General features: G+C 40.7%; 1 protein-coding gene across 2 annotated transcripts; it reads right to left on the bottom strand.

Moving 5' to 3' along the window:
* Positions 1 to 284: 284 nt before the first annotated feature.
* plekhg7 (pleckstrin homology domain containing, family G (with RhoGef domain) member 7) lies at positions 285 to 13,039 on the bottom strand. 2 transcript variants are annotated; one of them, XM_010737694.3, is made up of 17 exons: positions 12,725 to 13,039; positions 11,482 to 12,258; positions 10,727 to 10,749; positions 8,307 to 8,425; positions 6,985 to 7,025; positions 6,511 to 6,612; positions 5,991 to 6,140; positions 5,611 to 5,706; positions 4,658 to 4,756; positions 3,865 to 3,978; positions 3,262 to 3,436; positions 2,316 to 2,431; positions 1,916 to 2,003; positions 1,747 to 1,826; positions 1,496 to 1,649; positions 1,228 to 1,325; positions 285 to 659 (listed from the first exon to the last, which is right to left on the bottom strand). In XM_010737694.3, the coding sequence occupies exons 2-17, from the start codon at positions 12,112 to 12,114 to the stop codon at positions 549 to 551; spliced, it is 2,199 nt and encodes a 732-aa protein (XP_010735996.3). In that variant the 5' UTR covers positions 12,115 to 12,258; positions 12,725 to 13,039; the 3' UTR covers positions 285 to 548. The 2 variants fall into 2 exon arrangements, with proteins under 2 accessions (XP_010735996.3, XP_019134413.2); XM_019278868.2 differs by lacking the exon at positions 12,725 to 13,039 and adding an exon at positions 12,467 to 12,661.
* Between the last annotated feature and the right edge of the window lie 1,327 nt (positions 13,040 to 14,366).

The following is a 14,366-nucleotide window of genomic DNA, read 5'->3' as shown; positions in this document are numbered from 1 at the left end:
TCTCACCTAAAAAGCACTTTTCATTCATCTTGGTGTAAAAATTGAGACAGCTGAGATAGGTCCATCTGCTACAGCTCAGGAAGTAGAGCAGGTGATCCACTAATCAGAAGATGGTGGAAGGTGGTTTGATCCCTGGCTCCTCCAGTCTACATGTTGAAATGTCCTTAGGCAACATACTGAGCCCCAAATGTGATTAGCGATATAAGTACAGTCCATTTACCATTTGATGAAGAGCATGTGACATGACTAAAGGCTCAAGAACAGTAACTGAATGCAACTTGAGGTGAATTTAATATCTGAGTGAGTGGACAAAACAGAAGAGAAGCTTTAAATAGAAGAAATGATGTGTGTTCTTTAAAAAGGAAAATCAAAACTTTTACTACATCATCAGTTATTTATTGTACGCTACTGCAGTAGCTGCCCTTAAAGGCAAACGTGGAGTTTACAAAATGATCCTAGAGTGCTAATACAGTCAATTACAGGAGGTCAGGAGACAGTGAAGTGCATGTTAACAGTAGGGACATTTCAGAGGGCTTCTGGTTTGTTTGTCATATCTGTGAAGACTCCAGCCACAGTGAGGAGCTCTTGACTCGCGGTTGCTGAGAGTCCAGCTTCAGCAGCGCCGTCACAGCACCCTCTATCTTTGACATCCACACTCTCTGGAAAAGACGCATGAAAACATATCAAGTTCGCTATCCAGTAGTTTGCAGATATTTGAAAGGTATATTGATTTACTTGTATGTATATCTATATATTTGCACATAAGTATAAGTTAACATATATTATACTGTATTATGCATAAATCTTTGAACTTAACTGCATGGAAATTTGGAAAGCTTATGACTGACTTTTAATTTTAAAATATATGTACAATTGAAGACAAAGTAAATCTTTATCAAGGAAAGCCCAGGCAGATTTCCAATAGTATTCTGTCAGTAAGTAACTGCAAACGTATGAGGTAAGTCTAAATTACTGTGCAAATGATGAGTGGGATTATTTAAAAATCCACTAAACTCTCATTTAAAAATATCTTAAGCAAAATACATTTACCATTTAAAATATTACTTGAGTGCTTCTTTGTGAATGTTACCAGTGAAATCTTGTAGCATTGATGTTACAAAGAATATATGAGTATACGGTGTATAATCAGTAGTCTACCAGACTTTAAGAGACTGCATGCCTTTTGAAACTTATGAAATATTCATAGCTGAAGTGAACTGAATTTACCTTGGCAGTCTCTGATCCAGCTTGCAGGATGAATGCACCGATGCACTGCTGGTACCGGTTTTGGTGCATGATTATGAAAGAATGAGGCAGCCCTGATGCTACAAAGAAAACAACATTACAATTTGTTATTACAACTTTAACACATGATACGATATGATGATATATTAGACAATCCAATAATCAATACTGCATTTTACAGTAAATAAGGAGTCTGAATTGTACTTGCATTGAACTCAACAAGAAAGATTGTCTAAAATGCTATTATTACTTGATGCATTGAGCTGATCAATGTTCTTGAGCTGCAGTCGGTCCAGTGAGACAGGCTGGTCCAGAACCGTGAAGGTGCATCCCTCCTTTAGCAGCTGATCCAGCTCCAGGTTCTGTGGCAGCCTCAGAGGATTCTGCTCTGGACCGATGGACCGCTATACAAAAAGAAAGGACACAGTATGAACAACTAATGAAGCTTCTGTACACCATTGCAACAGGACATCTGATGTGGAAAGCAACAGAGTGACCCACCTTCTTGTTTCTCTTTATCTTTGTGATCAGCAGGAATTCGTCAAACAGGAACAGACAGACGTCTACCAGCTTTGTGTTGTCTAGCAATGAAACGAAAAAAAGATTTTGCTCAAGTCGAAGCAGCTAAGCACGTAAAAATATTTGTTGGACTGTAGCCAGCTGCGCTCACCTATGAGCACCAGTTTCCCTTCGTGCAGCAAACTTCTGTGAGAAATGAGGTTCTCCAGCGTGACAGCTTTTAAGAGATGTTTCAGATTCTGAGAGAGAAGCAGTCAGTCAGGTACGAAGAAAACATGCTCACCTCTTGACATGTAAACTGATATAGAAAGATCCAATTTTCTGATACCAAAGTAACAGATAATAATTATGGCACTGTAAGACTTGAATAGCTTTCTTTGCTTTTCAGGATATCTGATTTCAAATCCAGATAAATGATTGGATTGTCTTATCTGCTCATAAAAGGTATTGAAGGGTGAAGTGTTATATCAGAGAGTATCTGCGACTTTTATACGTTATTAACAAAGCTATCACAGGCACAAATTTGAATATATGCACATAACTAGACAGACCTCAGGGACGAAGGCACGTTTGTCTCTCTCCCATACAGGCAGCCACACCAGAGTGTCTCTTAGCTGTTTAACCTTCTGGTAGTTGTCTAGCCATTTCACCTTTCCCTCTAAATCACCTGGAAGCAGAGAGGCGTCATTTCAAATCAACAGGGACAAAAACACCTGATAGGAGTGTACTGCCAAAATATCTACTCACTTTAACAGAGTTAATTATTAGATTAATTACTGCAGTCACATTATAACACCTTTAAAACACATTTCCTCTATCATAACATTGCTTATCAATCACCACTTTATTACGTTGTTGAATCTTCCTCATTGTTGCGTGCCAAACACGGGTGTGAGCATATCGTGAGAGATTACACCACCGCTCAGCTTTTACAGTCAATACCCCGCCCCACACCCAGAGAACATTGCCCTACACATCTTCACTGTCATGCCATGATTTACCCGTGATTAAATGATTCCAGGAAAGTGTGTCATGTCAAGATTTATGAGTCCACATTGTTTGGTCTTGTATGGCTATTTGTTCAATACAACAACATGACACGGAGTTGCAGCTCTGCGGCACACTTCCCACAGCCTGTCCTTCTAGTTACAGTAAACTGCCACAACAGGTCTGCAGGCACAGGCATGCTGTAAAGAATAAGTGGTCAGGGCTTTTGGCTGCCATCCAAGACATGTAGCCTGTTTGCTCTGTTTGTTCTGATGGAGTTTACCTCACTTGCATCTGCTTAACATGTGTCTTAATATGTGTGTAAACCACCTGTTGACAAACACACGATTAAAGAAACACTTGAATGAATGACACAGTCAGAGCTGTCATAAAGGAACCCTGCAAAACAGTACGCTTACTCAGTCTGCTGATAAGGCAATGTTCAGGTGGTAGAGAACATCACATTTTTCAATAGAAAAGGAAGTACTCAGGGTGGTGCACGTAGCTCACATATAGATGTGTCCACTTGTTCCGCTATAACCTGCAGGCCTCTGGTCTCTTCCTCCGTCTGGCACCTCTTCGCAATGTTCCGCAACAACAGCGGGTATCGAGTTAGCCTCTGCAACGGCGCCACCAGCAGGTCGCGCAGATGCAGCCTCCGGCACTGTTCGTTCCTCTCACACCACTGAGAGAGAGGACAGCGTGAGAGGGAGGAAAAAAAGAGGGGAGGTCAGAAGGTGAAAGAGCTTGTCACGGTGTTTGTCAGAATGCAGGGGTGACGGGGGGGATGGGCGGTGAAAAGCGTGTGAAGACAAGTGAGATCTAAGACCAAAACACAATAAAAGGCCTAACAAATACATAAGCATGATGACAGGGAAGGTTACACAAGGGACAAATGGTCACATTCCTCTCTTTGGCAGGCCTTGGTGACACTGAGCTGCTTGTTTGCTGTTTAGGCAGCAATGTTGTGTGTCCCCTCTTACACTTGGCACAGAGCTGCCTGCCGCGTTGTCAAGGTATATGGCATCCTTGCCACCATTCTGACTCACTCACACACACACACGCACACACACGCACACCATTTAGGTGCTTTGAGTGAAGTCCCTCCCGTACCTTTGTGTAAGATCCAAAGTCCTCCCTGGGCTTCAGGCTGTCCAGATAAAGCAGGGCTGTGGTGTAGTTCAGGCAGTACTTCTGCAGGGAGTAGCATATACTCTTCTGGAAAGCCTGCCAACAGATAGGAGTGTTGTACAAACATCAGGATACTGCTCACATCAGCCATTAAGTCGCAGATAAACAGATTATTAAGAAAATGTAAAATGATGATGCCGATCTGCGTACAGGCTTAAAAACTTAACCTGTGTGTGTGATATATTCTCTAGCTAGTGTAAGAAGAGCTTCCTCTATTAGTTGCTGCTTCTTGTGATGCATCATTTGACAGCGCGATGAAGAGACAATCTCTTTGAGGAAACGTGATCTAGTCAAAGCCGTGAATATGATTTCATATTGTTACGATTTTGTCCAATTATGGGAGATGGATAATGATAATGATAGGGCTGTCAAACTTCAATTCAAAACAAATAAGTGGATAATATAAGTGCAATAAATTAACCATTTATATATAAGAATGCATCTTAAATTATTAGTTTAACAAATACAGAAGATCAAATTGCTAGTTAGAAAAATACTTAATGTTTTGAATAAATCTGGTTAAAAGTGTGTCCTGCATTATTGCATAATGTGCACACGTATCCAGCACACATTTAGTAGTGAAGTTTGTCTTCAGGTGTGAAATGTTGTGTTTGTCTCCAAACGTCTTATCAGTGAAGTTTTACAACTGAACGAATGACAGAGTGTAGACTGCAGAGTCAGTGTGTTTGTGTGTGCACATGTAAGCCACACTTGCCTTGCTCAGCAGCTCCAGCAGGGTGGGCCCGCCACCCTCATTAATCTCCAACGTGTCCTTGATGACGCGGAGGAGGTTGTTCAGGAAACCAAAGCTCACCTGCAGAAGAAAACAGTCAGTGTCAAGTGTCACAGCACAGACGTGCAACATGGTTACGCCTCAGTCACGTTTAGTTTGTTAACAGTGTAAGAAATTGCCATAAAAACTAATCTGTTGCAAGATTTCACCATTTTTCACCACTTTTGTTTCTTCTAAATTACTTAATTTACAGAACATTGTAACCTTATCACTAAGTATTAATACTCCTACTACTACTGATGAACAAAACCATAACTAACCAATACAAATACATCATTGTTTATGAATGACGCAGTCCTCCAATGTCACAGTTCACTTTGTTTTCACTCGTATCTGTAGTGAAACTGTGAGGAGGCTGTGATACAATCAGGTGTGTGATACTTGAGTTGCTAGTAAGTCAATTAAAAATGCAAAAACAAAAGTTCTCTATTAAGCTGTGTCTGACAGACACTGTAAAACATACGATGAATGATATGATGTATATGAATACAGATAGTTACTAATGTCACACATGAAATTATTGTTTCAGATTGTACCTCTTTATTTTGGATGTTTTGGACAGCTGCTGATATTTAAGTTGTTTCTGGAATTAAATGTTTTGCACAATTTTATTGATGATTTCTAGTTTTATGACATAGTGTATCTTATTTTATTTGTCTCTCGCTCAGTGCTGTCTCTGGCCAAGAGTCAATAAAAAGGGGATTCTTAATCTCCACAAGACTTTCCTGGTTAGATAAAGGTTTAATCTATCACCTTCTACACTATTTCAAGAGTAAGACCGGGTCTTGTGCAACAAACAGTGTTTTTATTCTAATTATTATAATGCTACGAAGCCTGCTGTTGTTTGTAATTATTTACATTGCATCATGTCTCACCAGGCAAAGCTCATTGAGATTTGCAAACAGCCTCCAGGAGTCGATGTCAGTGAGGCAGTTCCTCATCTGTAGGTTTGTGAGTGTAGCTGAAAACACCTGAAAGCAACAAAGAAGCAAGAGTGAGAATAGGCTTGGGCTATCTGCTGTGCCAGCATTAAATTTCTAATCCACTGCCGTAAAGAATGGGAAACCCAAAGAGACTTTTATACCAACCTCGCTGACAGGAATTCAGTGACAGGAGAAAAAACACAAAGCAGCAGGTGTTGGGTTTCGTTTGGGTTTGGTCTATTTATTCCTGGACCTGTGTGTGTGTGTGTGTGTGTTTGTGTGTATTTGCATGTGTGTGTGTATGTGTGCATTCTGAGGCTTTGTACAGTCACCTCTTTGAGAACCATGAGCTGATCCAGGAAGTAAACACACTCGCTCGTGAAGAGTTCCCAGATGGCCTCGTGTCTCTTGAAGCCCTGAGGGTCAGAGGTGGGGCTCACCTGGGAAGACTGGTCCCGCAGGAACTCTGCCACAGAGTAGTCCTGCAGAAAAGACAGCAGCAAAGAAGTGATCAGACAAGAAGAAATCAACTATTAAAAAAGACTCTTAACGCGTATTTCTACCACCATCCTGACACACTCAAGCATGAGTGTTTGTTTATGTACCTGTGTAGGGTCGGCCTAACTGGTTTCTGTTTGGAAATTCTGGTTCTTGCACAACTTGCGGGAGCTTCCCTCTAATTTCTAATCACTTGTTAAACATTGAGATCTATTTGGATTGGAAATCTGGATCTCTCAGTTCAAAATCTGAGTTTGCTTGGATTAGAAGTCACAGCGCAGTCATAAAGAACAGGATTTACATAACAAACACCACAGATGCTAAGGGCTTTAGCTGCTGACAGTCATTTCTCACCTTATACCTCTGAAGGTCAGAGTTTCTCCAGTCTTGAATCTGTGATGTTGACAGATATTTTTCAACATCTGTTGCTGTGCCTGTCTGCGATTTCCCTTTAGTCTGAAAAGCGAAGGAAAAGGCACACAGTTACATTAGGTGTACTCTGAAAATGGCTTTAGGTTATGATGTGTGTTGATCAAGGGAAAGGCTGTGTTAGCAGATTTAATCTCTCCAAATGACAGCGTTGAACTATGTTCTACTAAAACTATGAAACTAATGAAACAAGTTTGGCTCGAGTTCTGCATTTTATATGTTGACCAATTACAAAAGGGCTAAAGGGAATAAGAAGAACCACATTAATCTACTTTGAGAAGTGGGTCAGAGAACAATGTCCAAACTGACTGCCCACTGCTAAAACAAAACCCATGAAAACAAACCACAAGCACACCGTTGGCACCAGCCATACACACAGCAAACAACAAACACACCTACCGTACTACGTCTTGAAAAAGGCCACTTTGATTTCTTAGTATCTGTAAAAATCACAAAAATGAAATACAGATTAGAAGAACAGAGAATGTGTGCTGTACTATAAATGGGATTATAATTAAACAAAAACAAAACAAAACAGTGTGTTAGGATAAAAACTGTGGTGGGCTTATTTTTTTCTACAAATATAAAAGGTTAAGTTACATAAAAGGAGCGCATAAATAGTTTTCTGATCGTTTGGACCTGGTTTGTAGCTTTGCACCACAAACATAATGTGCATCCTTTGAAGACACACTGAAAGACTGTACACTGCTGAACTCATCAACCCTGAAGCTAAAAACAGTGTTTTAGTGTTATCTGCCCCCAAAGTCTCTAATTAGCTCCAGATATGGATATGTTGCACATTGTCTTTGCCAGAATAATCAGGTTTGTTGAAAAATGTTGATGTGAATAAAAATATTATAGCAATAATTCATGCTTGATTATATCCATAATTTAGGATTGCCTAGAAACTAAACTACGTTACAAGTCGCAATTTATTAAAAGGTCTGAAGCTGTCAAATATGAAAGCTCATTATAGAACAGTCATTCAACTCATAAGTTAAATCTGTGAGGGGAAACAGACAGTAGCTATGACCTTACTACAGCCTTTAAAGAAATAATACAGGCTGCAAAAACAGAAATTTAAATGTTCTCAAGTCAAAACATATTACTAAACCAGAGCTCATAGGGGTCATGGGTCATCACCTAGTATGAGAGTAGATTATAAAAGCATCATTACTAATACACAGAGGTGCCACAATATCGATTTTATATCGAAAATCGATCTAAATGAGCTTTCAGTTTTGAGAAATCAAATGCAGGCTTGACATGACAAAAATTATATAGTGGTTATATAACACGTATCTTTTTATAAAGAAATATTTGAAAATGAAAATGACTGTCAATTCAAACCAGCTGACTGTCGATCTAAATTAACACTGTAACTTTAACAACACCAGTGGTAGAAGAAAAATGTTTAAATTGAAAATCAGCATAACATATGAAGTCGAGGCCACCCCTATTACTAAATGACAATAAATAAAGACAGCTGTTTAGTGATCTACAGCATCTTCCCTCATTACTGAGGGTGGGAAACAACACTGATAAAACATGCTATGATGCGTGACATCCAATTTTTATTTATTTATTTATTTATTATATTTATATGTTGACAGAGAGCCAGATGTACCAGTGGGTACCAATGTGGATGGTAGTCAAATCAGCCACTTGTCATAAAAAAGGAGATCATTAAAGTTGATATATAATAGAGCGTGGGAATTTACCAGAGAAGTTTGAACCATTTAACATGTCAGCCACTCCATTGGATACAAAAAGGTCTCCTGGTGAAACATCCAATCCGGGCAGGCTGACAACCACAGAGCTGCGTCTCCTCTCCTGAAGCCTGAGGGAACAATAACCACATTAATGTCTTCAGATGGTACTCCACATTCAGATTCAAAGTGCTTGACAGTTTCAGACTCTCACTGGACACCTGAGACTCACTGTTACAAGAACCATTGTTGTGCTATTGTAAATGTAATACAGCACAAAGAGAATGGACTTAGTGCAAGGCCTCAGGAAATAACAGAATTCCTTTTGTCGTTCTACATGGTTGAAATACCACTGAAATACCATCTGCATTGTGCAGCAAATTGGCGATTAACATGAGTAGCAGAAATTATAAAGGATAAGTGTTATGTGTCTGGCTTATACGTGGATAGCTCATGATTAATGGATCACCCTATTTGTGTGTAAGGAGGCAAGTTGTCAGTGTGAGCCAGTTATAATCCTCTTGGTCTCCTTTTCGTAGTTAGTAACCGATGCATGGCAGTGGCTGGAAAAACACAGGCCTGCCTTTTTGCCTCAGGCAAAGCTCAAACAACCACTGTTCTCAAGTGTATTTTGACTTATCCTTTTGCTGTTGTACTTCAGAGATTACACTTGTGAAAGTAAGACTGGGCATTCATGTGTTGAAATTAAAACTCTAATATTTATGTTAACAAGGTGAGGGTGACATCGAATCTGCAGACTAAATATCTTGAAAGGCCATGGCAACATGAATGTTGTGTAAAAGTTGATAGCAAAACCTGATCGGTGACTCCAGCAATCACAATCCAGACTGTGCCAATGCCAAAAAGAGGCTTATAGTCCTTTAACATGGCTGCAGTTGGTTGAAATGAGCTCACAACAACCAGACAGGCTGGTTTTGCCAATGGTAAGATTCCCTTTCAGCACGCTGACACTAATCAACAGCTGATCAGTGACCCACGTCAACATGTGGCAGTTTCAAGCCTGAATTTTTCAGGATCTTGGCTTTAAAAAACAGTTTAGAGTTTAGAGATAAGCACAAAAGGGTCAGATAAAGGAGAAATAAACCCTCATTACGTAGATCAACATCTATCTATAAAGGTTATCAGGGACATGATCAAACAATAAGGAAGCATGGGCAATCTCCCTTTTTGATAATAAAACAATAAACTGGAACAGAAGTACAAGAAAGAGGAACTGCACTGCCTATTATATGTAAAAACTGCTTTGTGAGAATGATTGATCTTTCTTAGACGTTCTTCCTATTACAGCTCAGAATATCCGCTCAAAGAGTAGCTGCATTTCTGCTTCTGTGCCTGCACTCTTGCATAAGCAGCAAACGAGACAAACTCGAATGCACATGGAGGCCACATGGCTGCAGGGCCAACCTGTACAGGAGGATAAGTTAGTCTATAACTAAAGAGGAGTAGATCTTTTTTTTCCCCACCAACTGTGAAAGCGTCAACTGTTCCCTGTTCGTATTCTTCCTGGAAAATGATACAATCCCTGCCACCAGATCTATGTAAAGGCAGGCAGTGCTGAATCAAGGGTAAAACAGATAATAGTCAGCAGCACCTGAGCACTGTAGAGGATACGTGGCTAATGGGAAAGTAAGAAAGGCACAATTACTCCTCTAAACCAGGTCAGTGCTTCCGTGTAGTTCATTCCACAGCATCCTCACAATGACATCCTGTTGCTTTGTGACCGTTCAGAAAGCTTTCTCTGTGTCAGCCTCGCTGCCACCAAGAGCACTTGTAAAAATGGGTGTTTTGTTCCTGCACAACAAGAGAAATAATGATGCCCAAACACAACAACTGTCCCAACCAATGGCTCACAGGGACTGGTCACTGTACGAGGCACAGTGCCAGGGTGTAATTACAGGGACAATAGCTGCCTAATTATCCAGTGAGGGGAAGAGCCCGGTAGCCCATTAGGAGGGGTGTGGGTGGCAGTAAGAGAAAACAGCCTTAATGAGGGTTTGTCTAGCCCATACCATGGGACTCTCAAAACTTAACCCACAAAGCCTATGCTCCATTAACAAAGACATGGATGACAATGAATGCACAATGGGGCTCCCTAAACCCTTAAACATCCAATCATCGTCGCTCACGATTGTCCAACCAGTGAGCACAGAGGACACAGCGATGATGAAGTGACATATTAAAGCTTATATCTTTGTGCTGCAGGTATTTTTGGACACTGACGCAGAGGTGGTTGACTATGAAAATTAGAGACTAATCAAAGTGACAGACAAAAACAAATGCGAGCGCTGTTATCCAGTTCATCAGCCACAGGGACAATTTTACTACATTCCTGACATGCAAACATGTTCCGACACTCTTGAACGTCCAGGTGGCACACAGACAACATGCAAATCAGTATAACGTACACTTACCTATTATGAAAATGCTCTTTGTCCTGCAAAAAAGAACACTGCGTCAGTGTCAGTGGAAAACTTTAAATCATTTCCATATACTAATGAAAACATACATGAGCGCAAATGTACTTATTTTCACACAATTAAAAACACTCTCATTGCTCTCCAAAGCTGAACTTATTCTACTATTTACATGTCGCATTAGCACTGTCTTACTGTACACAGCTTCAAGTGGACGGTGCAAAGACCTCCTACTGCTAACGACACCACTATATCACTTTCAAAGACATTCAAATCTGAATCAGTGTTTTAAGTGGCTGCTTGGATTCAAAAGCCTCTGATATCTGAGGAGAATGTCGGGACTCTATTGAGAATGTGCTGGGCTGAATACCACGAGCTGATGAATGGATCTCCCCATTATCTTTTTCCATCGCTCACTGACCCCTCCATTATTGGGTGACTGCTGACTGTGGTGAATAGGGGCCCGAGGAGAGCACTTCCCAGGGCTCTCCAGGCAGCAGGCTGTCAGTGCATGTAACTGCTGATTCATTTGCTGTCAAAAGCTTGCATTGTGAGTGACCACCGCAGGAGGCACGGCAGATTGAGGGAGAGAGGGTTTCCGCAAAGGAAGGAATGTGTAACTATTTAATCTATAGATTAAAAATAAATAAATCTTCACCAGTGCAGCTCATGACTTGTGTTGGATTAGAGGGAAGAGGTTTGCAAGGTAATTAGAGAAAGCAGACATGCTTCAGTTAAAATTACAAGCTCACCTGTACTTCACCATCACAATATCCAAATGTTTTACTATGAGTAGGATGAGTGCTGTGACGTTCTTCTTTCTCGGAAGCGATACCATTGTCAAATGTCTTTGATCTATGTGATTTGGTTTTCTGTCGGCCAGTGGATAAAATGGGCTGATGCTCGGGACAGATCTCTCCGTCAGACAGGGGGCTTACTGCAAGAGGAGACTTGACTCTATGTACTGGGGAGAGGAGGTTTATGGGGGAAGCCTCCTCGAGAGTGCTTTCCATCCTGACAGTATCCCATGTATCCGTCAGAGGACGCCGGGTGCTCCTCATCCTCCTCAAGGTAGGGGATGTGGATATGCGTCCAGGGGCCTGCCGGTCAAACTGGAAGAAAGGTGCTACCAGGCCGTCTGTGTCCACCAGGGACGAATGTCTCAGCTTGGAGTGTGTCCGTGTGAGATCTATGTGCATTATGACCGGGCTGCTGGTCTGACACTCCTTGTGCTCAAAAGCGGGCAAATCTGTTTGTGTCTGTGCGTTTGCCACACCTGTGGTGACAACTTCATTCTCAACCCACTCAATATAACTCCAGCCCAGCTTCTTCTTCTCAACATCCTGGTCTTTATCCTGCAGTATGACGTGCTTCAGTGTAGACATTGTAACCTCAAAGGCATCGTAGTGCAGCAGAGATCAGAAAACGTGTGATCTACTGGTCCGGTTGCTTTGCCTCCAGTGAGTTAAGGTCAGATGATAATCCTGTTGCATTCCAACACTGTTCACAGCATTCAACCTCTCGAGCTTCTGAGGGGGAGGAAAGGTTGAAAATTAGTCCCACAAACCAAAAATAACAAAAGAAGTGGGTTTAAAATGATCAACAGGCAGTTTAATCTGTAACAGAGTCTGTAAAGATAGAACCTGGAGTAGACCTGCCCTACCAGTGTACAGTAACTGCATAGTTTGTCAATATCAGTCTTAACAATGTGGTACCAAAGGAAGCCACGCACTTTACCTCAGCTCTTAGTCTTAACGCTCATGTTGAATTTCTTTTGTTGTAGCACAACACTGGTGGTTTGATCCAAGTTTAACCACCATTCATTGCTTATTCAAACCGCGAGACTTAACCTCGGCACATGCACGAGGTAACAAAAAGACTCGGAAAGTTTCCAGAGATAATTTACCTGTGCTAAATATCACCTGCGTGAAAGCAGAACCCGCACACGTGCAAAGGTAGAGTGGCGTTAAAATTTAAGAAGTCTGGTTTACTTACATCCACACCGGTGCCTCGAGACGACTTCAACGACTAGTGGTGAAGTGAAGTGTGACCGGGACAGTCCTCCTCCTCCTCCTCCTCCTTCTTCTGCTGGCGCTGTTGGTATTACTGATGTTGGAGGTAAACTGAGCTCAATAAGAAGCTCATAGATATAGAGGTAGCATTAAAAAAAAAGTTTTGTTTTCGCCGTCGGTGTTTAGTTCTCTGTCAAAACACGAAAGCGAGGAAACAGAAACAGGTCCGTGTGGTGCGCAGTGAAGGAGGGAGTGGAGCGCTTTATTGTTCGGAGCTGGTGGGAAGGTGCGACTGCACTGCATGGTAACATAAATACATAGTCTCTCTCTCTCTCTCTCTCTCTCTCTCTCTCTCTCTCTCTCCCAGCCCAACACACCATGCTTCAATAAAACTAAATTACATTTCTCTATTTTTCCTATCAGTGAAGGGATGACAATGGCTAGGATTATTATACTTATGGCTTATTATTTGTTTCCTTATTATACTTCCATATGTAAAGGTCATACTTGTATAGTTTAGTGGGCCATGGTAGAAGTACTCCCTTAACTTAAGTAATGGAAAGTGGTGGAGTAGAGGTATAAAGTGCCATACAATGCAAATACAGCTACAAGTAAGATACCTCAGATTTTGAGGCTCAGATTATTTGTTTTTCTGTTTTTATGTTTCCCCATGTAAAACGTTTTAAGTGCTTCATATAATGTTGGGTCCACTTCCCATTTTATTGATTTTATTTGGTTATCAAGCTGTAAGGTGAATGAAAAGTACAACATTTCTTCTGAAAAGTGCCATAATGAAGGTAAAATGTAGACTAAAAAACAAATAATAATAAAAAACAAAACAACAAGTACATCAACCTATTGCTATAAAACATAGTTGAATAAATGTACTTAGTTACTTTCCACCACTAGACTCTGAACTTTTTTACATTCTAAATGATTACAGTGTTTTCATATTATACTACAGCTTTCACATTACCGTGAGGTCACATGCCAAAGAAAATTCATTTCAATTTTAGTTTTTCATCTCCCAGTATGAAAAAAACAGACAAATATAGTGACTGTAAAATGCAGCACTGTACCTCATATTTTCTGTAAGAGGCTTTGTTTCAACATGAAGCACATCAAGGCTGCACATGTTACTCCCAGACAGACATAAAGCAGTTTCTGTGGCAACACTACAGCATTAAAGGTCAATGGTAGGCCGGTCTGTGATGAAAGATCAACATTTGCTTCAGTGGCTGGTTCAGGACATTTTACTGGTTTATTATTGTGTCCTCTCCTTTTATACACCTATACCTTTTCTTTTTACATTTTATACTTATTTACTACTACTTCTATTTACTTATACAAGTTTTGTTTATTTTCTCATGGTTTATTATCACCCTGATCTATCAAAGTTTACTGGTGTTTCTTGCTGTGTATTCAGCCATACACATGTAAATGTGTGTCACTGTGTCTCACCTGCAGACTGTTTATATGCCTCAAGAACCAGTCTGTGGCACCAGTATGAAAAGGCCTTTTCTGGTGCATTTGTTTGTATTTAACACACAGACAGAGTCAAGAGGGGAGCAGCAGTCCTGCAGCAGTTGGTTCAGTAAACGGAACACTAGAGGGTGATATAGGTC

Source organism: Larimichthys crocea, chromosome XXI (genome assembly GCF_000972845.2).
Source record: "Larimichthys crocea isolate SSNF chromosome XXI, L_crocea_2.0, whole genome shotgun sequence".
NCBI classification, from domain to species: Eukaryota; Metazoa; Chordata; class Actinopteri; family Sciaenidae; genus Larimichthys; species Larimichthys crocea.
Note: the sequence above shows the minus strand (reverse complement) of the source record. Positions and strands in the feature narration are given on the sequence as shown.